This window comes from Neopelma chrysocephalum, unplaced genomic scaffold (assembly GCF_003984885.1).
Source record: "Neopelma chrysocephalum unplaced genomic scaffold, ASM398488v2 Primary Assembly neopelma1_84, whole genome shotgun sequence".
NCBI classification, from domain to species: domain Eukaryota; kingdom Metazoa; phylum Chordata; class Aves; order Passeriformes; family Pipridae; genus Neopelma; species Neopelma chrysocephalum.
In genome coordinates, this window is record NW_020897746.1 from 3,422,463 (window position 1) to 3,448,818 (window position 26,356).

Consider the following 26,356-nt stretch of genomic DNA (forward strand, 5'->3'; position numbering starts at 1 on the left):
ACTTGCTTCATTTCAAGGATACTAAAGACAACCTCAGAGAAGAATGTAAAAATAATGCGGGCATTTTTTCTTTAATGTACAGACTACAGGCGAGTTGTCATTGAGCTCAGAGAAATCAAGAATTCCTTACCTTTACCATAATGAAAGCAAACAGAAACGTTTTCTTACTACCCATTTAAAGAAAAATAAGCTGCTGATGATTTACATATACCCTGGAAAAAATCACTAATCCTGGTTTGATGTAAGAACTGTAATAGCTTTGGTAATAATTTTCTCTCTCTCTGTCCTCTTCATTCAAAACACTCTCACATTTCACATTAGCATATTAACCCAAGCTTTTTAAAGCACCACAACCACTCCAGAGCAATCCCTAAGAATTTGCATTTCCTTGCAATTCCATGCTGGAATGCAGCATTATTTGACATTTTCTTTCCTGTTCCTTTGAATGAGTATTTTCATACTAAAAAGCTGTGCAAACCTCCCAGCTTATTCCACCTGGATACAACAGCCACAGTTGCATTGACCAATATGGAAATAGCAGAGAAGAAAGTTCTGAATTAGGAATGTGTTGCCAAAATCCTTCTGTTTCACATTTTGATGATTATGCTAATATTTATTATCCAAAATTGATATTGTGATTCTTCAAAAGACATGTCAGTTTTGGATGTTTCTGTAACTGTGACGATCATATTTAAAGTATTTTTTATTTCACAGAATCACAGTATAGTTTGGGTTGGAAGGGACTTTTGAAGGTCATCTTGTTTCACCCCCTGCCATGGGCAGGGACCTTCCACTAGACCAGGTTACTCCAAGCCCTGTCCAGCCTGGTTTTGGACACTTCCAGGGACGGGGATCTACAACCTCTCTGGGCAACCAAGTTACTCATCTGTTACAGGACTGGTTGTGCTTCTGCACATCATCAAAGGGCAGTAGATTAAATTTTCCCCCATATTTCTTCATATTCACAATGAAAACCAGAGAACTGCATGGAAATTGAAACATTTGCAGAAATATTCAAGACATCTTAGGTACAAACCTTAAGTATTCCTATTTCATCCTCTAGCTTAAGAATACCTGGACTGAATTATTTTCAATGTAATGATTCAAACAAAAAGAGCAAAAACTTATACAAACTGAAGAGTGTGCAAAGAGTCTCTGTTTCAGTGCACAGTATAAGATCATACTCATGTAATCATTAGATAATTAGATGCCCCATATATTTTATTGCCAAGAGCACCCTCTGCTTTCCTTTAGCTATGGATGCCATTTTCCCACAGGACACCAGATCCAGGACCCACCATCACACGAAGCCTGACAATCTCAGACAAGAGAGCACCATCCCTGGGGAGGTAACAGTTACCACCTTTGCAAAGCTACTTCCCAAAAATCTCACCACCTAAAAGCTTTCCTATGTCAGCAGTAAGGCAGCACTTAAAGGCATTACTTGCTTTCAGGGCCACTCTTGATATATTTGGTCTCCATCCCCCCATGTAACATTTATCTCTGCGCCTGAAACATTTACACTCTGAATAAAATTGAGAAATAAGTATTTCTCTGTGAAAACAAAATGTTGCAAGCACCCTGAAGAAACTGTTACAGGCTGAACATCAGTCCTGCAAGGCACTGCCAGCTGTAAATGCCTCCTCACCTCAGTGACAGCACAGGCCACCCCACAGCACTCAGAATTGGGCAATAAATCTTGGCTGCAGCTGGTAAACATGTATTCCATGAAATCAGTGCTCTGCAGGCTGCACACACACTGTTCCCACAGAGGTCAGGGGACACCAGGCAGAGCTCACTCCTTGGGATGAGCTCATTTCTACCGGGACTCGCAGCCAATTCCATCCAGGCACAAAACAACCCTGGGCTGGGGGTGCTTCCAACCAACTGCTGAGGATCAGGCACTCTGGGAATGTCTCCTGGCATGCTAAGGAGATCACATGCTTATTGCACAGCTGAATTTCTAAGTTTAAGACCTTGGAGGGGGGGAAAAAAAAAAAAGAAGTGTAAGGAGCTAGAAAGGAATATTTAGGAGAATGGTCTGAAATTAGGAAAAAAGGACCAGAAATACAGTAGTGTCAAACTAATGCAAAATAAAGGCCAGTTATGTTATATCTGCATGTTCTTGCGTTTAGATCAGTGAATTAACAGTTACAAGTGTATTTACTCTACGAATTGCATTTCTATACTTTCAGAGACTCTATTTTTATATTATCGAGCAAGAAGTCTACAAATAGTCAACTACATATTCCTGAATGTTTATTTTGGCAAATAGCTTTTGTTTCTGCAGCAACACATTTTGGAATTCATGCTATTCTCTAAGTCCAAGATCAGGCTTTTAAAATGTGTTTTGTTTCCCCTTTTTTTATGTGGTAGGCATAACACCACTCACCTCCTTCAAAATGCTGGTGTAAAAATCCCCAGATTTTAGAAAAAATGCTCTAAGAATCATTAACAGATAGCAGAAGCTTACAAGGATCTCTGCCATATTCCAGTTTTGATTGTGTGTGGCATTTCCCATGGTTGAAATAATTTCTCTTTAACTTCATAATTAAATTAACTCATATCAGGTTATCTGCCCATGGCCTTTGCAGAACTGGAGAAGTGCAGAACTGCAATATTTTTGCAGCTAGTAACAAGATTAAAACAAAGTGATATGTTGTGTGGTTTATGCTGAGTGCAGGGGACAGATGAATTTCTCACTTATTTCACTCTGCTCTGGACACAAGAAGTCTTTTGTCTTGTATCACTCAAAATGGCTTAATATTTGGTTTCCAGAGAAACCAGTTGCTTGTAAAAGCTGATTGACAACTGATTAGACATAAATTTCTTCCCAGAAGACTCAGTCAGCTGCTTGTTTGGGTTGAGGACACGTGATACTTATTACTTCCTATTTTTCATCCAAATCCAGCAGCTGCTACCTCGTGACTCACAGGGAGGCCAATTCATTCTTGCAGTTCCTCAGTGCCTTTTCCCATTGACAGAATTACACAAAAATTGCAGATCAGTTGGTATCAGATGTCATCCAGGAAGGACATTTCTGTGCAACGGAGAGAGGACCAAATATCATTTGTAGGTGAAGTTATACATAGTTATACATATATGACAGGAATTTAACAAGTTAAGCTAAACTACAGATGTCTGCACTTCACCCCTCCTGCCTGACATGAGCAGTTGCTCTAATGGATTGAACAGGAACAGCTTTTTCCATATGAATGATGTTTAACTGAAACACAAAGGATTTTCCAAAGGTAGCCTACTTGTCCTCGACAGGAAAGTCACTCAGTATTTCAAATGAACCAGAAACTTTCCTCTCCAAACAACAGATTTTCAAACCCAACACTTTAGCTGATACACAATTCACTAAAGTAATGACATCAGTGTTGAACTGTAAGATTATCACTGATATTTCTGCTTTGCAAATCCCCTTGAGTTTTTGAACAATGACATTAATTTTTTGAGGATTCTGTTTACAATTATAAAAGCTATACAAAACCACCTTGCATTCAATTATTATAACCATCACAGCTATCAAAGCTGAAAGCTAAGGCTTAAAAATACCAAGTATTACTAAACTCAGAATAAATCAACATACTGGCAACAGATACAATTTACTATTGGAAAAAAAAAACCCAACAGCAGGAGCAAAACCCTTCACAAGTATCAAGAGTCACATTTGGATGACTGGGAAACTTAAAGCAGTCAGTTCAATGGGAATCCAGGTCCCATTGTGGGACTTCTCTGAGGAGCCACTGAGACAACTTTGTGACACTGAGAAATCACTACAAACCTCACCCTCCTGCAGCCTCCTGCCTGTACATAGAGATAAGAAGTATTACCAGGTGTAGAAGCAGTACAAGAAAGACAAGAAGCTGCTGGAGAGGGTCCAGGGGAGGCCCCAGAGACGGTGAGGGGTCTGGAGCATCTCTCTGAGGAGAGACTGTGAGAGCTGGGCCTGGTTAGTCTGGAGAAGACCAAGTTCAATTTCCAATTTCATGGCTAGACTTCGCGAACGAAGATTTGGGAAGGGCTCTACCCACGTTTGTTGCAAGGGAGAAGACCAAGAAGGATCTCATTAATGCATATAAATATCTCCAAGGGTTGCCAAGAGGATGGTGCCAGACTCTTTTCAGTGGTGCCCAGTTACAGAACGAGGAGCAATGGCCATAAACTAAGACACAAGAAGTTCCACCTCAATATAAAGATAACCTTTTTCCATGGAGGGAGGCTAAGCACTGGAATGGCTGCTCAGGAGGGCGTGGAGTCTCCCTCTCAGGAGACATTCCAATCCCACCTGGACGTGTTCCTGTGTCACCTGCTCCAGGTGACCCTGCCTGGGCAGGGCGTTGGACTGGGTGATCGCCAGAGATCCCTTCCAACCCTGACTCTTCTGTGATTCTGTGATGGCTGCAGCACAGTGCAAGCACTCTGTGACAGTGGTGCCCCAAATGCTGCCATTGGGAGCCCAGAGGTGCCCCGACCTCCACAGGGACACTACGAGCAGGACGACAGCCCGCAGCGGCTCCTCGCCCTCCCTGATCGCCTCACGCACGGGGCCGTGTCCACCTCACCCAGCGCGGGTCTATCAAACTGTGCCCAGCAAGGCTCTCCCGCACAGCCAACCTCACCCTACAGCACTGCAATCCTCTAATTCGCCAACGCACGAGCTTTCCTCTCTTTTTTAGCTCCGCTAAGGTAATATAACCACGGAAACACCGACACTCTTACTTCGGCAGCACCCACGGGCACAGGCGCCATGTTGAGTACTGGCAGCGCGCCGCCATCTTGGCGCTGCCCTCGCCCTGCCGGGAGGGGCGGTTCGAGTGCCCGTCCTTTGCCCTCACCCAAAATGGCGGCGGGCGCGTCCGGCCCTCCCTGAGGCGGGTTCTGTGTGAGGGCGCGGGAGTCGCGGCGGCTGCGGGTCCCTCAGAGCGCGGCCGGAGCCGGGCAGGTACCGTGGAGTCGGGGATGAGGGCAGGGGAAAGGGGGCCTCGGTTCGGGGTGCGTGGGGAAAGAAAACCCGCGCGTTGGGTGGATTTGGGCAGCGCTGCTCCCTGTGTGGGGAGAGTCCCCCGTGCCTCCCCCACGCTGTGGGTGGGGGGAGCAGGTGCAGGAGTGGGAGGTAAAGAAAGAATGCGCTCTGTAAAGAAAATTCGCCTGATGTGTGGCCCTGACCTGATGGATATTGGCGGTGAAGCTCTTAAGGTGCTCCTTTCAATGACTTTTGCTGGCTCGCCCTCAGCCGAGGGCTTGGAGGAAGCATATGAATGTTTATTTTGGTGCTGGAGATCGGTTTAATGGCAAACCCAACAAATTCAAGCAAAATTGAGGTTTTGAAATTGAATTGAAACAGCAGCCCAAAACCACCTCTTTGTCTCTAGTCGTAAAATTTTCATAGTTAAACTTTTGTATTCGCTTAAAACCACGTTTATGATTTATTTATTAAATGTAAATTTAAGAAGCTGCTTTGGTGCTTTTTATCCCGTGAGGTTCCTCTCTTGCAAACAGCAACCTGTGAGAGACAATTCCATTGATGTTGAGTGTCCAACATTAAGCCAAGACTCATTTGCGTGGTTAATGAATATGATTAATGGTTAATGACTTCGCTTAATGAATATGGGGGGAGAGACCAAAGTTTCCATTAACGCATTTAACTCATAGTTGTGTGAATTATAAGTAGGGTGTCATATTTGTGAAATACACCCAGATTTCTGCAGTGGTCTCTGTGCATTTGATAACCTTTAGATATCTTTTAGGTTACAGGCAGGAGAAGGGGTGTAAGAGCAGAGATATTTTCCGGTACATTGAGAGCAACTCACAGGAGTCATTTGAAAATTAAAATTTAATGCTTGACATCCGGAGGAGATGGAGCGTGTCTTATGCATAAGTGGTTTTGGCTCTTTTGGTTTCAGATGCTCTTAGATGTGTTGCTAAGAGATTAAAATCAAAGTCATAGGTGCTTTTTGTTTAACTGAAAGGACTTGGCTAAATCCGCTCCCCTGGAGCTTTGTATCCAAAGCAGCAGAATTGCAGGAGTGTCACGTTGCATCCAAGGACAGCAGGATAACTAAAGGACTGAAAATCACATACTTTTCTTTTGTAAGAACCTGGATGTGCTTGGACCTGCTCTCTACATGTTTTTCATGGTTATTCAAAACCTGATGAATGCTGGCATTCTTCTGGAAACCTGTTATCATGGGCAGCTAAAGGCAGCTTAGTGCCAACCTCCTGGAACTGGTTCTGTGGGACAGGCTGCCCAGGGAAGTGGTGGAGTCACCAACCCTGGTGGGCATGGTACTTAGGGACATGGTTTGGTGGTGGACTGGGCAGTGCTGGCTTAATGGTTGGTCGTCATGATCTTAAAGGTCTTTTCCAACCTAAATGACTCTCTGATTTTATTCTGTAAAGAGCAAAAACTTACTGAAAATGCTGCACAGGATTGCCCAGCTCTTACTGGTTTTAATTAGTACCCACCTTTTTAATCTCTACTGTTAGTTTCTGCCTAGGCTGAAGGCAAGGTCTTGTTGAGGAAAGACAAACATACTTGTTGTTTGTATTATTGTATTATTGAGTTGGGTTAGAAGGTGGTAGTGCCATTTGTGGCATTATGGGACACTGGCACTGCCTGGCTGTGGCTGTAACCCCTTCCTGGTGTGTCATCAGGGCTGAGAGACCCAATGTCAGAGGTGCAGGAGGCAGCACTGAGCTGCCCCAGCTCCCAGACTAGTCCTTCACACAGCCCTTTCAGCTGACAGGAAAAATGCTGTCCAAGAACTTTCCATTGCTCTTGTTTTATTTGTTTGAGGGGCTGCATGAATTAGGAACAACATTGTTCCTGGTTCTTGTTTTCCAGACTTTTCTTCTGGAATCTAGTAGTGATAGAAAGGAAGAGACTCTTCCACTCAAAATGAGAAGTTTCTCCAAGAGTTCAGATTCCTGTTGATGTTATGCAACTCTCCACATAACAGTTTTTCTTTGTGGTTGTTTTAAGTGTGCATGTTGCTCTTCCTGTGCAAAAAGACTGTGTTCTTACCCTGAGCATCTTATATAATCTAGATTAAGACTTGATAAATCTTTAAAAAGTGCTAGGAGGGGAGAGGAGTGGAGTCTTCAATGATTTAAAGTTCTTACTTTTTTGTTTGTTTGTTTGTTTGTTTTGTCCAGTGAGGTTTCATGAGTCACACTGGGCTGTTGGGAGTTTTTGAAGATGTACATGTTGGTTGAAAACCGCACGAGTTCCCTCCTTCATCTGAAGAGGTCACCTGGCATCCGGTCCTGGTCCCTCTGTGTTGGTAAGACCACAATGTTCCTCTGTTTGTCTCAGAGCTTGCTTTAAGGGAAGAGGGTCATAGAGTAAATTCCTGAAAGAGCCCCTAACAAGAGATGCCTGTCTTCCAGGCATTCTTCTTTCAAGAAGAGGAATGATCATGCTTTGAACTCTTCCTTTAGCACAGCCACTAAATGAGTCTGAAATCTCCTCCTCAGCGTGGCAGGTTCACTGTGACACTGCTCGTTTTTCAGCCTGTCATCTGCAGAGCCTCAGGAGCTCGTGAACAGAATTTCAAGGGAGTCCTGAAAGAGCAAGAACAGAAAATCAGATGCCCTATAGGCATATAAATGGGAAGCTTCTGAAGGGGCTGCATTCTTAGGTTGAAAAACATCTCAGTTTTCAGAAATGGAAAACTGCAGTGTGGCCATGCTGGGGTTGGATCTCGTGTGTGGTTGGTGGTGAACTCTTAACTCTGCTGTGTATGAAATGGGAAGTCATACAGGATGTTCTGAAAGGCATCTTTATAAACACTAATATACAGAAAAAATAAACTACTTAGGGCTGTACTGAGAGAGCTGGTGGGGAAAATGTGACATATCCTGCTTTCCAGCTGAGTGACACCACGAGGTTGTCATTGCTCTCAGTGATGTTGAGCCAAGATCTTTGCAGTTGCAGCCCCTGGGGCATGAGGGACTCTTCAGCTGCTTCCCCCTCCCTGGGAGAAAGGAGCTGGCAGCTTCTGACACAACTTCATTGCAGAAGTTTTCTTTTGGCTCCACGGGGCACTTAAAGGGACAAATAACGGTTGCAGTGTTTGTGTCAGCAGGCTCCAAGTGGTGCTGTGCTGAGAGGAAGTGGGGTGTAATGGTTACAGAGTCCCTCTGAGCTTCTGTTCCCAGTTGTGTCACAGCATTTTTATTTCTGACCTCGGCCCATGCACTTTTAGTGCCTTTGCAGAATGCAAGATTTTTTTATTCTGGGTTTGGAGAAAAAAATAACTGACTTTCATACAGTGATTCATGTTGCAATCACATTTGTCCTTTTTTTGAAAAGTGATGTTTTTCATCAGGGAATTTTAGATTTTTTTTGTTGTTCTAATTCTCCCCTATTTCCTTCTAGGCATAGCCTCCATAGGTTTGGCTGCTGCTTATTACAGTGCAGGTAATGGCCTATGATTTTTTTGGAAGAATTGTTTCTTTCCTGTTGATCTGTTTTTTATGCTGATGACTCCTGTGCAGCTTCTGTCAGGCCTCACACAGGCAGTGGAGGTACCTGTCCCACTTCGTGACAGGAATATTAAAACCAATAATAATTGTTGCCTGTATGACTTACTGTGCTTTAATGCTCTATTTCTTACACAGCCTCCCTTTCCATTTGCAAGAGTATTTTTAATAATGCTATTTAGTGCTGTGTGTGATTTGTAAATGTGATTAGCTGGTCCTCACAGCTCCCCTGGGAAGACACACAGCGATTATTTGCCCCCATAATGAAATGATTCCTTTGACGGAAGTGCTCTGTTTCTCTGGAAACTGTCAGATCATCACTGGCAGAGATTACTCAGACACCTTCAGGGATCAGACAGCTCCTGCTGCTTCCCCCCCTGCAGTAGAGCAGACTGCACCAAATGCCAGCTCTCCTTCCATCTCTGGGATTTATCCTGGGAGCTGCCCTGTCATTCTCCTGCTGCATCCTGTTAACATCAGATTTTCAAACTTAATGGTGTGTAGGAATACGCTGCCAATGTAATCCATGTATTGTTAATGAAAGAGCAAAATACAGTGAAAGCTGCTTGAGCCACCAGCTAAACCAGCCTTGTTTATTTTAAGACATTGCAACAAAGTTTTCTGAAACAATCCTGAGCACAGTTCTACTCTAAAAACCTGAGTAAGCAAATTGCTCAGGCTGCTGTATGTAAACATTTCCAGGACGTAAAATGCAAATGTTTGTTTGTCAGGAGGGCCAACTGCTTCCTTTTATGCAGAAACATGTTTGCTTTAGTGAATTTTCATTGTCCCTTACCCTTGTCCTCTGCAGCACAAATATTTGGGGGTTGACAGCGGGTTGGCAGTTTTGTGGATGCCTTTTAAGATGCCTTTGCTTTTAGAGAAGAGAAAGATGCAATGTTACAACCTTGTCAGTAATAACATATGCTTATAATTCTATGTGGTTTGAAGCCCAGTGTGAATGAAGTCTCTGAAAAATGTGAAGAATTTCTCTGTTTTCATCCTGAGAGCTGTAAAATAGCTTGTAGTACAACTAAAGGCAAAAAAAAAGGTTTCTCAGATGGAAATCTGAGAAACCTTTTTTTTCCTTTTATTGCCTTTAAAGGGAGCATGCTGCTTTTAGAACTGTCTGAATAACAAAGAAGAAGGGGAAAAAAAAGCTAAATTTGTGTATTTTTTGCATTGTTCAGACAGCTTGGCATGGAAGCTCTTCTATATGGCTGGGTGTTTCTTTGTGGCAGCACAGAACCTGGAGCAGTGGGAGGTAAGATGCTGAACTCAGGAAATGTGGTGGTGTGAGTAAGAGGCAGTTGGCAGATGCTGGTTCCAGCAGCCCCACACACTTGCTCAGTCCAAACAGACCAGTTATGCCTTTGGTTTTGGGGAAGCCCTCTGGGGTTGCTATACTGGGACTAGATTTAGGGCAATAATCCTTTGACTATTTAAGCATGAAAATGTGAAGCTCAACATGGGTATTCTTAAGGGGAGACTTGCCCTAAAATGTTTTGTGGCCTTGTCTTATATAAAAGAGGGTGAATGACCCCCATTCAGCTGCCACAACATGATTTTGTACTTGCCCTTCCAGCTATTGACAGAACATTAAATAGGGGAGCTCTGACCTTCCAGGGTGCTCAGCTGTTTTCCTCTGGGACAAGAATGGTGTAAGCTGGTTTATAATCCTGTGGATGTTGATTTGTTGGGAATAGAACTGAGAGCAATAAGCCATAATATAGGATTGTCACCTTGCTGAGCTGAGTTGTATTAGAATGTGCAACTCACACATGAAACATCCTCTTTCCATGGACTGTCAGGGATATTTGGGATCTGATGTAAGCCTGGCCCATAGAGCACAGCACTGGAATGCCAAGTGCATAAACCAGAAGTGAAAATTACAGGAGTTACAAGTTAGTGTTCACATTTGATTCCTGGCAAAGTTTTTATGACACGAGGAATGTGGCAAGAGGGGCAAAGAACCCAGTTTTAACTCCCTCCTAGAAGTAACACAGGAGATGTGGGAAAGTCTGTTAAAACCAAGAGCAAAATTGTGATTTTCACAGTCTAATAACAGAGGAATGTCTCTAAACTAGCCATGTATTTTTCTGTGTTACCAAGTTGTTTTCCCACAGAACTATTTTTATTTTACTTTGAAGCACAGCTATTGATGGTGTGTTTAAGAAAATCTTGATTTTTTTTTTTCAATTTTACAGGAAGCTGTATTTGATAAGAACAAGGGAACGGTTTGCCTAAAAACATTCAATCTGTACAAAAAAATACTGACCTTGTCCAAAGGAGGCCATGAACAAGGTGAGAAAGCAGCATCTGGTAGAAGATGTGAGCAGCAGAAGAAATGGATATGTGCCCATTTAATGGGTTCTCAGGAGTTCTCTACTCAAATTAAGTTGCATCTGTTGCCAGATCTGCTTTGTTCCCGAGCAGCAGATGTAACAATCTGCCTCTCAGGGCCCAAATGCCTTTTGCATGTGCTGAATGCATCTTGTTAATTATTTAATCCAAGCTGACTGGGTTTGCACATTGTTTTCCAGAGCAATCTTAGCCATTCCTTTGGGATGCTAATGTGCAGGTTGACCTTTCCCTTGGCTCCCCTGCTTGGCAGGTGGGACTGGTGGAAAAACTGAAATTTTGCATCCAGAACTTGAGATTCTGTAATTTAATCTGCTTTTGGTAGCAGGCAAACATTTAGTTCTATGCAAGCAGAAATGTTGCATCCTGCAGGTTTATAATGTGCAATTAAAGCAATATATTCAGTGGGCTCACTTTAATGCGGTACCTGATGTCTTTTGGGCTTCCTGTTGGATTAACAGAACCTGCAGTGTAGTCAGGAGTTCTGTTGCAAACTAAAGTAGGATTCTCTCCCCTGTCAGAGCTTTTATTCAAAGCAACTCTCAATGTGCTTAGAAAACTGGCAACATTTGGAATGTCCGTAGGCTGAACTGGTTTTTAAGCCGTTCATTTTGGAGGTGGAAGATAAGAGATGTGGAGAGAAGGATGTTTAATGTTTCTGAACTTCTCTTTCGGGTGTGTGTATGCTTTGGGGAGCTGAGCACATCTCTTCCTGAGGGGTTATTTTGTAATATTTGGTAATATAAATATTTCTCTTGGGTACCATGTACGTGGGGATGCAGGTGCTCTGAGCAGTTAAATATTTCAGTATTTGTTCAGTCTCAGTACACTCCATACCTGTTTACCTGCTCTGTACAGAAAAATAGTTACAACTGTCATTAAAGTGGGAAACACAGCTAACAAATGCCTGGTCCCCAGTCCCTGGCAGGCTGTAGATCTTGTTCCTCAGGCCTGTACCAGCTGAGATGTGCTGCAGTCACACCCTGTACGTGTTTATTTTGCCTGAAGGGCTCAGCAGCTGTTTGCTGAAGCAGGACTGCCACGGTTGGGTGGGGTCACAGCGGTGGTGCCCCTGTCCCCCAGGTCACTCAGTGCTGAGGGTTTCCATCAATGCTGACAGACTGCCCTGTTCTCCACGTGTGTTTGCAGTGGTGGCTCTGCTGAGCGAGATCCGGGATGTGAACGTGGAGGAGGAGACCGTGCGCTACTTTGGGAAGGGTCACCTGGTGGTGCTGCGCTTTGTCACTGGATTCTCACACCCCCTGACCCAGAGTGCAGTGCTGGGCTGCAGAAGGTGCAGTGAGGACTATTTAGATTAGAATGAGTAAGGTGGGAAATACCAATCACATGGGTAATAAATGCTGATTATTGAGACTAAGCTCGGTTTTCAGACTTGCTGGTAGGACCTTGTGTTACTCAGTTTGGAAACCTTTTAAACCTTAAAGGTTTTCAGTTGTAGATGTTTGGGTAACACCATCTATCAGGATCATATTTAGATATCTAAGATCCCTTTAGTGCTGCATGTCTGCTGGAGTTACCTTCCTCAGCTGTGCAATGGCAGAGGGGATTAATTCTGTTTTGCAAACATTCAGTGTATTAGTTAACAGGGGATCTGTTTTAAGCATTGATAATAAGGACCCTTGCAACAGGAACTGGGGAAAGGATTGATTTGTTCTGATGTGGAACTAATGGCTTGGTGTGGGATGCTGTCAGTCTTGATCTATATGTCATATAGAGTAGTTATTCCCAAGATTTAATGTGCTTGTTCTTGTCTTGTCAGCACCACAGTTCCACTAACTCTTCTGTGGTTTCTTCTTTTCCACAGTGATGTGGAAGCAGTTGCCAAACTCATTACTAATTTTCTGGAGCTGCACAGAGTAGAAAGCCCCCAAGATTTCTCTCAGAGCAGCGAAACAGAGGCGAGTGATGCAGATGAACCACAGGATAAATACTAATAGTCATCATGAGCTGAAGCAAGCAGAGGCTTTCACACATTTGGAAAACACTCCGATTGTTCTTCAGAAAAAGAAATCCCTCACAACCTTGGCCTGGGCATTTCTCTACAATTTACAATGGGAGGAATCTGTCTTAATGCACCTCATTTAGTGCTAAACTGCTTCGAGACCCACGTTCCAAGAATTGATGTTGTAGAGTCCAAAGCAAATTCTGTTTCATTTGCTCTTCTGCCTTAATTCCTGCATGTGGACACTGCTGGCTTTTGAACTTTGTCAGCTCACCAAACTTGTCTAGGAATAATTATTTATTGATGGATTGGTATGAAATAATTGCTTTCCCATTAGTGAAGCGGAGGTGCAGATGTGAACAGCCTCTTACTGCAAACTTCTGCTGCAGGTACAGTATATGAAGAGTAGAAGAGTTGAGTTTGTAACTCCTGACACAACGTTTTGAGGTTTGTCTTGAAATGTTATGACTGAATATATTGCTAAATCCGTTTTAAGCAGCTTAATATATGCAATTAGGTGATGCAGAGTAGTGGCACTTTTATATTCTCTACTACTGACTTGCCATTAGATACCCATGGAAATTTAAGTGAGTACCTGTCTTGGAATTCGGAACATCAGGTTGTTTAACCTGTAACGTTGTTTTAATTTCCCTTGGACTGGCTGAGGAGCCATGAATAGCAAAGGGAAGAATGATCATGCTGATGATTCAATGTCTTTGGGATATTCTAGATTAACCCTGTTCTGCTTCACTTCTGGGCACAGACTGCCCCAGGACTGAATAACTTTTTCCTAGACCTCAGTGTTTACTATTTTAACTGTGTGTTTAGAAAGGAAGCAAGGACATCTGTTACTTTAGGTAGGGAAAAGTCTGATGTCAAACAACATGGTAGCCTAGAGTTGTTTAGTATTTCCTCACTTGCAATACCAAAGTGCTAAATAATAATTTTTTTAAGATAGGTGGGATAGATTCCATGTTTGACTTGTACCATGTTTTACTCCAGGTGTGTGGTGTCCTCTGTTCTGACCAGTGATTTCACAAATAGTTAAAATATTAACTTTTCAAGGTATTTTTTGAAGTAAAAGCTACCTCTCTAAGTCAACATATTCTGTCTAGAAGTAAAACTCCATCGTGTCTACATCGATATGTCAGTACAAGAACAAAATTGTAAAGACCTGAAAGCTCCTTCAAACATGCTTGTACTGAAGTTCCCTAGGTTTTATTTAGGAATCTTATGGTCTTAAGACCTGAATTAGAAAATACTTACACAGTTACTTCTAGGAAATGTGAACAGGGTACAAGTAACTGTTGTCTACTTTTGGTTGGCCAGCAGCAAATGTCTTCTGGCAGCAGTTCCTTTAGGACTTAAGAGCTGTGTTTGTGTTTCAAATTGCTCTACCTCTACAGAGACAAGGCTCTGAAAAGCTTTCAGCAGGAGCCATGTCCTGTTGTGTGTCCCACAGACCTGGAACTGAGCACCTGCTGCTCTGACCAAACCCAGGTGGTACCAGGATTTGCCTTCCAGCTGCTCAGCCCTGGCACGTGGCTGTGAGGCAAAGATTCAGTGCTGGCAGTGGGAAGGTAATCCCCCTGCAACAGGGAGATGTTTCCTTTAAATAGGAAAAGACCTTTGTAACACATCAGGTACCAAGGCAGACCTCTGCCAGTACATGTTTGTAAAGTCCTCTGAGTCAATGCCATAATCATGTGGTTTTCAGTCCCTACCCCACATCACTGCAACTGGGAAGGTGCTGTGTATGAATGTGGGAAAATTGGCAATTAGCTGAATTTGGCCTTTATTCTGAAGCACAGCTGTAGGTTGAGCATAGTTATCAAACCTGTTTAAATGTTGCAGGGTGTAACACCTTGGAGAGCTCCTCGTTTAAATCCATTGTAATATATACCCGAAGTGGTGCTCATTTGACAGAGAGGAGAATGGCATTGGGGATTTGGAGAACTCTTCCTACAGTGTAAAGTGAGAATGATGAGTGTTCTCAGGACTTCCAGTAAGAAATACTGAAAAAGCCTAGAGTATTTAATGGTACAATGTAGGCACAGCCTGTGGTAACTGCTGCTCTGTGTCAAGGACATGCAGAGGCCATTTGTGTTGTGCACTGCACTTACATTCTGAGCCCATGGAGTGGACCATGGATAAAACAGGAAAAACTACCTGCATTCAGTCATAGATATATTAGGTATCTTTTGTATTCCCATAAGAGCTGACATTCCATGGAAGATGTAAACCATGCTATAGTTTTCCAGTTAAAATCAGCTTTTGAAAGGTACGTCTGCTGGTGTAACCCTGCACTGCATCCTGTGTCCTGCTTCTGCTGAGCTCTTGTGCATTCAGCTTGCTGTGCATTCCTAGTGTCAGTCATGGATGTCCTGATGGACTATGCAGGGTCTCACACAAACACTGAAACAATGTAAGGAAAATTGAGAATCCCTAGAAAGGGGAATGACCTATAATAAGGTACAACATGGCTTAAAGTACATCCCGTGGAGTAAGTTGCCTTTTGGTTTGATGTCCAGTGATCACCTCTTTGAAGGTGCTGTGTGGTGTCCCCCTCAGCCCTCAGTGTCCTGCAGTGGTGGCAGGAGAGGGATGGCAGCTGCCATGCACTGTGTGTCTGGGAGGATGTTTTGACTCCTCAGCCTCAGAGCAGCTGAGCCATTCCCTCTACTGCCACTTCCATTTGGCATTGGGCAGCTCTGCCACTGTACAAACAAGTACAGCTCCAATGGGAACCTGAATTCCATAGTCTGAGCTAAAGGGAAGCACTGAGGGAATTGTCTCTTACTGTGGGTTTTGCCTGGTGTATTTGGGCACTGCTGTCTGATACACTTGGGAGCTTCTTGTTTCTCTTGGTCCACGTTTGCTTCCTGTCCTCAAAAACTTTATCTTTTGTAGCTGGAAGACATCACCACGTTTTCATGTTTTGCAGTAACTGTGTGTAAATTTAACTTGCAAATTGCCTTAAACATGGATTTGGTTCTGGCAGTGTCTGTGCACTCCTCAGTGATGTGGTGCAGCTTGAACTGTTGAGGAAGCAGGTGCTAACTCAGGACAGGTGCTGTTCTTCCCTCTTTGGACTAGTCCTCTCTCATCCTCCTCTTTTGCCACTTCTTACCATTTTGCCAAAGGCTTTTTTGAATGGTTTTCCTCACTCCTCCTGGGCCCAGCAGTTTGAAAGGCCCAGTAAATGTAGCCTTAGGTGTGCCTGGTGTGAAGTGGCTTGGACTCAAAGAATGATGTGAAAGACTAGTTTTGTTAGGAGATTAGGTACTCCTGGGACAGTATTACAGGAGATGTAGTTGTCTTTTTTGCATATCAGGCCATCTACTGACTTGTGCCTGCACAGCTGTACTTTATAAGACTTAGAAATTATTTAAAACCAGAGCTTAGGTTAGACCTAACACCCTGCCCCATAAAACCAACCCCTTCTGTCATGTCCTTTACCACAACTGTGCTGTAGTGATGAAACCCAGAGTGCATGGAGTGCATGCTGTACAGAGGGAGAACACTGCTTTAGGTAAGGTACAATCCAATATTGGGATATTTCGCAGGGAATTAGCGTCAATTGTGCAAGTCTCAAAAGAAAATCAAAGTATTTAAACTGTCTAGTTGATATCTGACTCTTGGGCTGTATTTATGAAGTTACAGATACCAAAAACTTAGCTGGCTTAATAGTAAATAAAGAGTGCTAGTCCTGACACTGTCATAGATTGCTGAGAGGCAAAAATCCTTCTTGAAACTGTTTAGAAATTGCCTTTTTTTTTACTGTAAAATTGCAAGTAGAATTGCAGCAAGGCCTTGTTATACTGTCTTTTTTTTAAAAAAAAGTCCATTGATAAAATCAACTTTGATAACTTGTTTTGCATCACTGTAGTATTTTGTATTGTTTTTAATTAAAATTATTAAAATATCAATGGCTGTCTAAATTACTACTTGACACAGACCTGCTGGAGGAGTTAATGGGGATCCAGCTCTCCACTGGTGAATATATTTCCGTCTTCCCTCCTTTAAACCAAACCAACATGCCACACACACAAAAAAGAAGCACATTTTGAGTATCAAAGGATTTATTCAAGGAAAATAAGTTAAGATCTTGTTTAGTTTAAGGTATGTAACTTTTGTAATTAAGGTCTGCATAGCAGTTGCTTATTTTTAGATAAAAATCTGCATGTGGACCTAATCACTGAGGCTCTCATTGAGTAAGTTAAAGTTTGTCTTATGCTGCCCTTGTACTTTCTGAATCTACAGATTGTTCCAAGAAAATTTCGATACCTGTGCTTCCAAAAAAAAAAAAAAGAAAGAAAAGAAAGGAATAAATGAAGCACAAGTAAATATTTTGAATATTCATGGTGATGTACTTAACTACCAGACTTCTGAATTATTTCCACTGTGGTGTTTATCTTATTGCTCCAGTTAAGTCCACAAAATATATTGCCACACATTATGAAAAGTTTGATATTAAAGCAGAATAAACCAGCATTTTCCCCTCATATTTAGTAACTTTAAGTCATGCCTCAAACTGGGACAAACCTGCAGTTTCAGGTTTTACAGAGCTCAACAGGTGCCTTAGAGGGTGGGATGGTGCTTTTCTGTGGGAATGAGACTAAGCTGATCTTAGATGATGCTTTGGCAGACACTGAGGCAGCCCAATGTTTGGCAGTTTTCCCTCCAAGTCCAAGGGTCACTGTTCCTGGAGCTCCCTCTGGCTCTGGCCTGCGATGGCACCTGTCCCCTCGTGCCTCTGCTGTGACCTGTCAGCACCTGCCAGGGCCTTGCTCAGACCTCTGCAAAAGGCTGGATGTTAATCCCTGACCTCAGGCTAATCAAAGCAGGATTTAAGCCCCATGCTTTTATGTGTTTCAAAGACTGAAAAAATCCAACCCAAAATCTGGAACAAAGTAACTGCTCCCTGCTGTGGAAGGACTGGTGATGGAATGGCAGGACAGAACTCAACACAGCTGACACACGGAGGAGTGGCAGGACAGAACAAAAGGACCTAAAGCATGGAGTAAGTATCCCAAATATTTCTTTTTATGAAAATTGCAAAGGGTGGACATATTGGGCACTGACTAGAGTAGAACTTGTAGAACTTTTCCAGGTACTGTTAAATAAGAAAGTCTTTTGCTACAAATACTGAATGTGGAAGAAACTGGGTTTTTCTCCAGAGTTGTGACTCACTCCTGCATTCTGTTAAGCAAGGGCAGCAAACCTGACTTACAGGGCAGGTGAATTAAGGCTCAGCGTGTGTTAAGACAGGAAGATTAAAAGACTTGAAGTCTGTTACACCAGGAAATTACTTCTTGCCCTCGGGTCACTGTTGTTTAATCACAGTTCAGCTCTCCAGATGACAAACTCCAGCTCGATGACTAGTTGCTGATTTCCACTAGCCATGTTTTCCCATGGAATGAGACAGACTAATTGAAGTGCCCCTAATTTTGTGCTTTTATTGCTTCATCTAAATCATCCACCACTTGCTGCAGCTTCTGTAGGCTGGGGTGGACATTCTCCTCCATCCACTCCTCTATAGCACACTGGTGGAAAACTTGCTCCATGGCTGCTTGGAGGTCTTGCACCACAGCATTCCACTTGGAGAGGAGACTGAGCAGAAATGAGAAGGGAGGAACAATGACATTTGCAGGTGAGCTCTGCCTCAGGGGAGGGTTGGCTTACTGGCCTTAGGAAAGGAGTGTTGTCCTTAAAATGACTTTACAGGAAAAGAAGCATCTATTACAAGAGCCCAAAGGACTTGATTTTGTTCAGATGGCAAAAGGTTGATGCTGTTTCTGTTTAAGTACCAATAATCCTGGCACTTTTCTCATGCAATGATTTTTAAAGTACCAAGATGTGAGATCAAAAAACGACTATACACATTTTAGGTGTAACTGAAACCTACTGTGAGACTTGTTGGGAATTTAATTCTGGGTTTTATCAGAAAGAGTAGATGCAGTTAGATATTCACCTTATCACAGCAAAAAAAAAATCAGCATGAATTGGCAAAATGTGTAGGACAAGTTCTGAACAGCACATGGTGACAGGGAGCTGGGGAAAAGGGTCTGGATTTATTCCAATCCCTGTCTGGAAGCTGGTCCATGGTGAAATCCTACACCAAGGCAAACCAGTGCAGTGAGGTGCAGCAGGGCTGCACAGGAGTAGACAAGGGAGAGGTTTTTGGAGACCAGTTTTGTACTTGTATTCAAAGAACTTATTCATCAGAAGGCAGGCAAACATAAAATTAGAATCATAGAATGGTTTGAGTTGGAAGGGAACTTTGATCATCTAAATCCAACCCCAACATCTTCTGTTTAAAACCATATTATGAATACTTGATATAGTTTGATTCCCACTGATGCTTCTGAGATAATTACAGAAAGAGGCAAGGACTCAAAACTTGTAATTGAGTGCCCAAAATATCACAGACTATTTCCCATGTGATGCAAAACAAGAGCTGTTACCTGACTGCATCTGGCTGGAAGAGGTGCATTATTATAGGATGAATAATCTTCCTTTTCCTGTGGTAGGGGCTGAACCAGCCTGTGACATACCTGAAAATGGATGTGAATAGGAGCAGAGTTTGACAGAGCAGTGACATCTGTGTTTGTAGGGTGACAGGGAGGTGGGTAAAACTTTAGCTGAACTTCTGCACAGAGATAATGCTTAAGGAGTAAGTTTATTTAAGTCTGTATATCTTTGGAACTAGCTTGTAAAAGACTGTGCTTGGCAGATGATAAAAACCCATCATCTGCTGCAGTTTTAAGTTTCATTTCGAGCTCCTTTTTTTGTAACATTCAAAAATTTCATTTTAACTTTAAATAGCAGTAAAATGTAATTCAGGAAAGAACCAGATGCTTGAAATAAGGCAGCACATAGTATTTAGGAATTCTGCTGAAATATTTTAAATTTTCAGCTAAATATTATGTTCTGCTGAGGTGCCAATGATGCCTGAAATGCAGAGCTTGATGTTTAAACCACTTTGCTGGAATTGTGCCCCACTTGGAGGTGATAACAGCTCCAGCACTGGGGCAGTCAGGCAGGGAATCAACATAAACCTCATTACCTGTTCCTTTCGAGAAGTTCATCCACTGATGACTTGAGGTAGAAACTCACTTGTGTCACAAGGGTGAGGATGTTGCTCCCAGGAAAGGTGCCCAGACTTGTGCTGGACAGAGAGGATCCATTAGTTTCTGAACTTACCACGCAACGAGAAGCACCTGAATTCTCCAGCTGGAATTTTACCTCATGTAAGTATCAATTTCCAGGTTAGACATTCCCAGGAGCTTTTCCACATTTTCTTTAACCTTTTCAGAGTAGCCACCTGGCAGAAGACAGTGGAAAATAAGCAAAAGGAGCCTAAGGAACCAAAATGTTCATACAAGAGGGTTTTTCTGGAGTACTCTGCATTGGCTCAGCAGTTCTCCTTGGAGGGAGATTTTTTAAAAGGTAAAATGAGAATAGAAGAAGGAAAAAACACTTGTGGGTGGGAAGTGGAGCACATGGTCTTTCACACAGTTTTCTGGTAAAGCACTTCCCAGCTCTGAGCTTCCCATTCAGGATGCTGAATATTTGTAGTGCCTGAGTTAAAAATCAGTAAGCTGTGGGGCTTTATTTTGAAAATAAGAAATGCAGCAAGACAAAAAAAACCCCTTTCTGTTGACAACTGCCTGTAAAGAAACCAGAACTACAGGAAGTATTTTACCAGGCAGTGTCCTTCCTACATCCATTTTAAGAAAATTGATTAGTCAATGCAACTTTTATACTTAAGCAAGATCTAAATCTAAATTAAATGAATCTAATTTATATGTCAGTATTGTTTCAAATCAGTTTAAAAAGCAATTCAGCTTCTTTAATTTATTTTTTAGTATAAACATGAAGTTTTTCATCATTTGTGGGTTAGAACATAATAAATGATGAGTATCCAATGGCTATTTTTAAATACTTAGGCCAAGAGGCTTCTCTGGCCATACTGCAAACTGTAATTTACTGTTCATAATTCAGACCACGAGCAGATAGTCAAACCACCTCAAAATATAATAAGCCTGTGCCAACCTTAGGGCAAGGGCAGTTCCCTCTTGTGCAAGGCATTAGCTGAGAGAGAATAAAGTTGTCATTGTACCATTCTTTAGTGCCTGCAGACACACAGCCAGGGATGGAATTGCCACTGGGAGAAGCTCACACAAAACAGAGAAGTGATCATACCTATGTAAAAAAAATCCATTAATTTTACAGTTTACTGGCAGAACATACTAAACAAATGGGAAGTTTTAATATTTCAATCATTAAAGAGCTTTAGAAACATCAGTTTCTGTCTCAGAGAAGGGACCTTCTATCCCTGAAACACGAAGTATTTCTGTTTTACTAATAAGAACAGATAAAAATCAAATTACTTTCTCAAGGCAAATCAGAGAGAGAAATTGGAATTCAGCTCTCTGGTATTCCCTTAGACCTCCTGACTTGCATAAAAACCTTTTAGTCCTTTTTTACATGAACAAGTTCTTCTCTCTTATGCAACTTCATTCTGTTTGAGTTCACATCAGACATTCTGATACATCCACCATGCATGAGCTATGTTCTCTATAAGCAGTTTAGGTGGCACAAAGTACATCCAAGCTTTCAAACCCAATCTGCTGGTGGTGGTGTCTCCAAAACAATTGCTCCTGCTGGTTAGTGCTGTACCACCTGAGTGGAACTCTGAGGCTCAGCAGTGACTGACAGGAAGGACTGCAGGGTTGCAAAGTTCCCTTCCAACTCCCCAGCCTCCTTGTGCCTCTTAGGGAGTTCTGGGGTGGAATTTTGCCTCCATGGTATCCCTGGAACCATTGAAAAGGCTGTTCCTCACCTCTGCCAGCCGGTCAGGGCGATACCTTCAAGGACATCAGGGGGGGTCCTGCTGGCCACTTCCAGCCACTCCAGGTGGTTCTTCAGGTGGTGCCCAATAAGTGTGAGGGACTGATTCACTCCTGTGGCTCCTTTGAAGGCACTTGCAAACCACACCTTGGAGAAGCCACATCTCCGATACTTCTCTATGAGCTGCACTGCAATGAGACACAAAGGGACACTCACAGCATGAGTCTTCTCCATTTTCAGCCCTGGCTGAAATGCTGAAGAGGAACCAAGGTCCAGTTCCAACAGGCTGCTGAGGTCCCAAGGACAGGACATCTGACACCTTCTCTGAGGAGCCTTTTTGGTGGCTGCCCTCCTGTTTTCATGTGCCCAGTTAACTGTATTCCACTCCCTCGGATTGTTACAATGCTAAAAGAACCCTGGGCATGTAACAAGCCCACACAACATCTGACAGCTGATTCTTCTTCCTACAAAGAAATATTTTCATGCATGTTAAATGCCTGACTGGAGCCTTTAGGAGTTTCCCTTTGAATTCTGTAGATGTCTGAAGCCTTGAAGCTTCTTTTGCAGAGCTGCTCAATACAGGGCTATTGGCTCCCACTGGTTTCAGTGAGGAGAGTTGATGTAACAGTGCTTGTGAAAAACCTCGCAATGCCCCAACAGTGTTGAAAAGAATTAAGCAGCAGATAATGCAAGTCCTTCATAGGAGAAACATAAATAGTAAAAGAAAATTAGTAATAGCAGCTCTTCTGTGAAATCAAATGAGCTGTGTTTATGCTGTTAAAGCAATAAAAAGCAATTTAACAAAAATAGAATTGTTTGGTGTCCAACTAAGGTATGTTTTAATGACACAATCTTGCTTTGGCTATTTTGCTTGAACAGCTCTTTGCTTCTACACAGCTCAGCAGAGAAGCTACAAACCTTTGCCCTCCACGTCCAGGTCAGCTGCATAGTCCCAGATCATGGGCTGCACCAGCTGTGGGACCCCGGAGTCTGGAAGGAACAGAGCTCTCCTAAGTAATGGAAAACAGCCAGGTAAAAGTGAGAACTAAGTACAGATTATTGGTGCAAGTAGCATGTGTAAGGTAGCTCTGAAAATGCTCAGACTACTCAAATTTTAGCAGTGGTTTCATATTTTTCAACAAACAAGACTCATGATGTCAAGGTCTTGGAGCTACCCCACAATTCAGTGTCTGAGCCCTCATGGTGTGCACCACGATCACAGAGGTGTTCACAGGGCTGCAGCTTCTCTGTGTGTTTGCACCACTGGGACCAGGTGCTGCATAGAGCAACAACAAACATTAGAAGGTGGTGAGAGGCACAGAGATTTAGACTTGGACCACAGGCTGTTTTATTTGAATGTGTTGAGAAAGTAGAATTGATGGCGACCACTGCAGGGTGAGCATTTTGTTTAAGTGTATGTGTTCAGACTTGCCCAGAGTCACACAGAAAGTCTGTGACAGCCAAGGACTGAGTGTTTCTATTCTCTCTCTCTATATATCAACTCTTCTTGTTTTTATTATTTTCAGTGCCAGCAAATCTGTTTTAACTGGCTGGATAAACCTTTTGGTATGACACAAAACATTCCTCAGCCCATCCCTGGTCACACACCTGCCAGTGTCTCCTCACTCATCCCCCTGAGCATGTCGTCCCACACGATGGGAGTCACCCTGGGGTAAGATGAGGCCACACAACTGGCAACTGCCTTTATGTGGGCCAAGCACAGCTTCTCTGGGGTGTTGTCTGGCTGCTGCAGCCACTGCTTTGACTCCTCTCCTTCACCGAGGTAGTAGACCTGAAACATCAGGCAAAGAATCCTGATTGCTTATACAGAAAAAGAAAATGAGTTTGACACAGTATCATCAAGTCATACAATATTCCAAACCTTTGGCCCAGATGGGACACCCTGAGGGGACACATTCAAAAGCACCTCTCGGTGCTGAAGACACTGCAAGCATTTCTGTCAGTCTGCAGGAGACTGTGGCCATGACTACATGTGATCATAAGTGAATTTTCCTATAGAAACTAAAATATTTAAATGCTGTGTTTGCCTTTGGAAGCTTTGTCCTTGGGAGTAGCTCTCACCACATTTATTACCTTTAAATCTGGCAATACATCAGGTCCTGAGTTATATAAAATGAGGTTCCTGTCTCAGGGAAGGAGATCATCTGTATGAGTCTAAAAGCAACTTGGGGGCATGTCCAAGTGCAGCCCCCCATACTTGGTCCATGCAGAGAGTGGATTCAGGCCTGTTAAGCTGGATATGCATTTAAACTCTCTGTTGGTTTAGAGCAGGTTTTACCCACAACATATTTATTCTACATAAATAGCATTTTGCTTTATAAAAACTCCCAAGACAAAAAAAAAACATTTCCCACCACAAAAAGGCTTACTTTGGGTAACTTGGCCAGAACAACGAGACAACATCTTACATAAAACTCAGATCATTGGTAATGAACAGCTCTAATGGATAATCTCATTTTAAATACTCATTTGACCTAAACCCAAGTGCTGAGTTAGATTTAAGAAGCTGCTTTCAATGCTTTGATATTACACTCAGACCAATAGAAATGACATCCCATGCTCCTGGAATCATTTAGTGTCAAAAAGACTTTTCTGCACTGGCTTGAGTTGTGTTTTCTGTCCCCAAAATCCCACCCAAACTGAAATGCAGAGTCACAGAATCACAGAATATTCTGAGCTGGAAGGGACCCACGAGGATCATCGAGTCCAACTCTTAAGTGAATGGCCCATACAGAGTCTCAGCCCTTACCATCCTCCTCAAAGGAAAAACATTCCAGGCTCAAGAGAAGTCCCACCTCATCACATCCAATGTGGAGCCATTCCAGGCCCTCGTGCAGGGCCATGACCTGGTCAATCATGGCCTTGACCAGCGCCAGAGACTCCTCCTTGTGCGGGTTCAGGGCGTTGGGCAGCGCCGGCACCTCCCGCAGATGAGCGAACTCCCTGTGCTTCAGCACAAACTGCAAGGGAAAGGAGAGCCTGGGGAGCAGCCACAGAACGAGGGGACAGCAGTGTCCCCTGTCACCAGGGCTCTGAGAGCAGGTCCTGCTAAAACTGAGTTTGGCTGTGAATGAACACCAGGGACAGGCTGGGGGGACACGGCTGTGCCTCATGGTGCTGGGGGGTCTCTGGGTGAAGGAAATGGTGCAGTGTGACCCTGATGCCAAATCCTGCAGCTGGCACAGCTGGATAACGGGAACATCAGGATTTACATCAGAGATTTCCCAACACACAATCACATCATGGTTCAGGCTGGAAGGGACCACAGTGGGTCATCTGGTCCCACCTCCCTGCTCAAGCAGGGTCATCCCAGAGCACATGGCACAGGATTGTGTCCAGATGGTTTTTGAATATCTCCAGTGAGGGAGACTCCACACCCTCTCTGATCAATCTGTTCAGTGCTGGGTCACTGCACAGGGAAGAAGTTCTTCCCCATGTTCAGGTGGAGCTTCCTGGGCATTGGTTCCTGCCCATTCCTCTTGTCCCATTGCTGGGCCCCCCGAGCAGAGTCCGGTCCATCCTCTGCCCCCTCCCTGCAGACCCTGACACACCCTGGGGAGGGCCCCTCTCAGTGTCTCCTCTGGAGGCTGAACAGCCCCAGCTCCCTCAGCCTTCCCTTGTCACACACATGCTCCATTCCTTCAGCATCTCTGCAGCCTCTGCTGGACCTGCTCCAGCTGCTCCGTGTCTCTCTTATCCCGAGGATCCCAGCACTGGACACAGCACTGCCGATGTGCCTCCCAGGGCTGAGCAGAGGGGGCAGGATCACTCCCTGACCTGCAGGCAATGCTCCCCAACGCACCGCAGGATCCCATTGCCCTCCTTGCCCCCCAGGCAGTGCCGGCTCAGCACAGCCCCCCTGCTCCCCCATCCCAGCCCTGCCCCGCTCACCTCCATGTGCCCGAAGCTCTGCACCAGCGGCACCACGTCCAGGCCCTGCGCCCGCGCCCCGCTCAGCACAGCCCGGAGCTCCGCGGGGCTGGGGAGAGACACGTCAGTGCCCCGGGGCACCAGGGGGTACCAGGCAGGTGGTACCTGTGGGGTACGTGGCAGTACCTGTAGGCGTGCGGTGCCCGCAGCGGCTCCAGCGGCCCCGTATATGGGAAGGTGTCCTCATATTCCAGCAGCAGCCCGGTGGCACCCAGGGCACGGAACAGCGGCAGCACCTGCGGGAGGGAGGGGACAGCGAGGGAGCGGCCGGGCCGGGATGAGTCCTGTTGTCCCCATCCCGTCCTTACCTGGGCCAGGTCCATCCCTCACTTGTGCCAAGTACGTCCCCCACCTGCCCCAGGTACACCCCTTACCTGCGCCAGGCATATTCCTCACCTGTGCCTGGTAAATCCTGCCCCTGCCCCAGGTCCTTCCCTCACCTGTTCCAGGTACGGCGCGCGGGGCGCGGCGCCCTTCAGGTCCAGGTGCACCAGGCGCCGCCGCATGCTCCGGCCTCGATTGCTTTGGGCTGCCGCCGCCGTGCCCCGGCACTCACTGCCGGCCCGCGTCCCGCCGCCCCGGCCCCGCTGTCCCGGCGCTGCCAGCCCGCGTCCCGCTGTCCCGGCTTCCCGCTGTCCCGCTGCCGCCCTTCCGCCGCTCCCGGTCCTGTGCCGGATCCTCCCGCCCTTCCCAGCGCGCTCCCCAGGCAGGCCAGGCCAGGGCGAGGCGCGC

General features: G+C 44.3%; 2 protein-coding genes and 1 long non-coding RNA gene across 10 annotated transcripts; 1 reads left to right on the forward strand and 2 right to left on the reverse strand.

Annotated features, from left to right (window-relative positions):
- Positions 1-782: 782 nt before the first annotated feature.
- Positions 783-3,884, reverse strand: LOC113971720. Its single transcript, XR_003535632.1, has 3 exons — positions 3,840-3,884; positions 2,922-3,040; positions 783-1,976 (listed from the first exon to the last, which is right to left on the reverse strand). It is a non-coding gene; the product is annotated as an uncharacterized LOC113971720 (long non-coding RNA).
- Positions 3,885-4,838: 954 nt separating this feature from the next.
- LOC113971718 (cytochrome b-245 chaperone 1) lies at positions 4,839-20,081 on the forward strand. Of its 5 annotated transcripts, none has more exons than XM_027691923.1 (9): positions 4,839-4,951; positions 7,165-7,292; positions 8,390-8,431; positions 9,684-9,757; positions 10,701-10,797; positions 12,004-12,148; positions 12,680-12,773; positions 17,698-17,840; positions 19,901-20,081. In XM_027691923.1, exons 2-8 carry the CDS (start codon positions 7,208-7,210, stop codon positions 17,830-17,832), a joined length of 672 nt encoding a protein of 223 aa, XP_027547724.1. In that variant the 5' UTR covers positions 4,839-4,951; positions 7,165-7,207; the 3' UTR covers positions 17,833-17,840; positions 19,901-20,081. The 5 variants fall into 5 exon arrangements, 4 of the variants coding, with proteins under 4 accessions (XP_027547724.1, XP_027547722.1, XP_027547725.1 ...); XM_027691921.1 differs by lacking the exon at positions 19,901-20,081 and adding an exon at positions 18,313-18,381; XM_027691922.1 differs by lacking the exons at positions 4,839-4,951; positions 19,901-20,081 and adding exons at positions 5,102-5,205; positions 18,313-18,381.
- On the reverse strand, positions 18,109-26,335 carry HEXD (hexosaminidase D). 4 transcript variants are annotated; one of them, XM_027691916.1, is made up of 12 exons: positions 26,065-26,335; positions 25,751-25,860; positions 25,586-25,673; positions 24,490-24,654; positions 23,282-23,465; positions 22,592-22,663; positions 21,666-21,861; positions 20,943-21,025; positions 20,066-20,144; positions 19,887-19,988; positions 19,285-19,374; positions 18,109-18,430 (listed from the first exon to the last, which is right to left on the reverse strand). In XM_027691916.1, exons 1-12 carry the CDS (start codon positions 26,128-26,130, stop codon positions 18,262-18,264), a joined length of 1,404 nt encoding a protein of 467 aa, XP_027547717.1. In that variant the 5' UTR covers positions 26,131-26,335; the 3' UTR covers positions 18,109-18,261. The 4 variants fall into 4 exon arrangements, with proteins under 4 accessions (XP_027547717.1, XP_027547715.1, XP_027547716.1 ...); XM_027691914.1 differs by having other exon boundaries at positions 25,730-25,860; positions 26,065-26,220; XM_027691915.1 differs by lacking the exon at positions 26,065-26,335 and having other exon boundaries at positions 25,751-25,980.
- Positions 26,336-26,356: the final 21 nt, after the last annotated feature.

Coding starts and splice junctions, on each gene's coding strand:
- LOC113971718 (XM_027691923.1), top strand. CDS start 7,208: ATGTACATGTTGGTTGAAAACCGCACGAGTTCCCTCCTTCATCTGAAG. Junction 8,432..9,683: donor TGCTGCTTATTACAGTGCAG/GTAATGGCCTAT, acceptor TGCATTGTTCAG/ACAGCTTGGCATGGAAGCTC. Junction 12,774..17,697: donor CTCAGAGCAGCGAAACAGAG/GCGAGTGATGCA, acceptor TGTGTTTCAAAG/ACTGAAAAAATCCAACCCAA.
- HEXD (XM_027691913.1), bottom strand. CDS start 25,947: ATGGACCTGGCCCAGGTAAGGACGGGATGGGGACAACAGGACTCATCC. Junction 23,466..24,489: donor TCCACATTGGATGTGATGAG/GTGGGACTTCTC, acceptor CTGATGTTTCAG/GTCTACTACCTCGGTGAAGG. Junction 18,431..19,284: donor TTCCAGCCAGATGCAGTCAG/GTAACAGCTCTT, acceptor ATTTCTGCTCAG/TCTCCTCTCCAAGTGGAATG.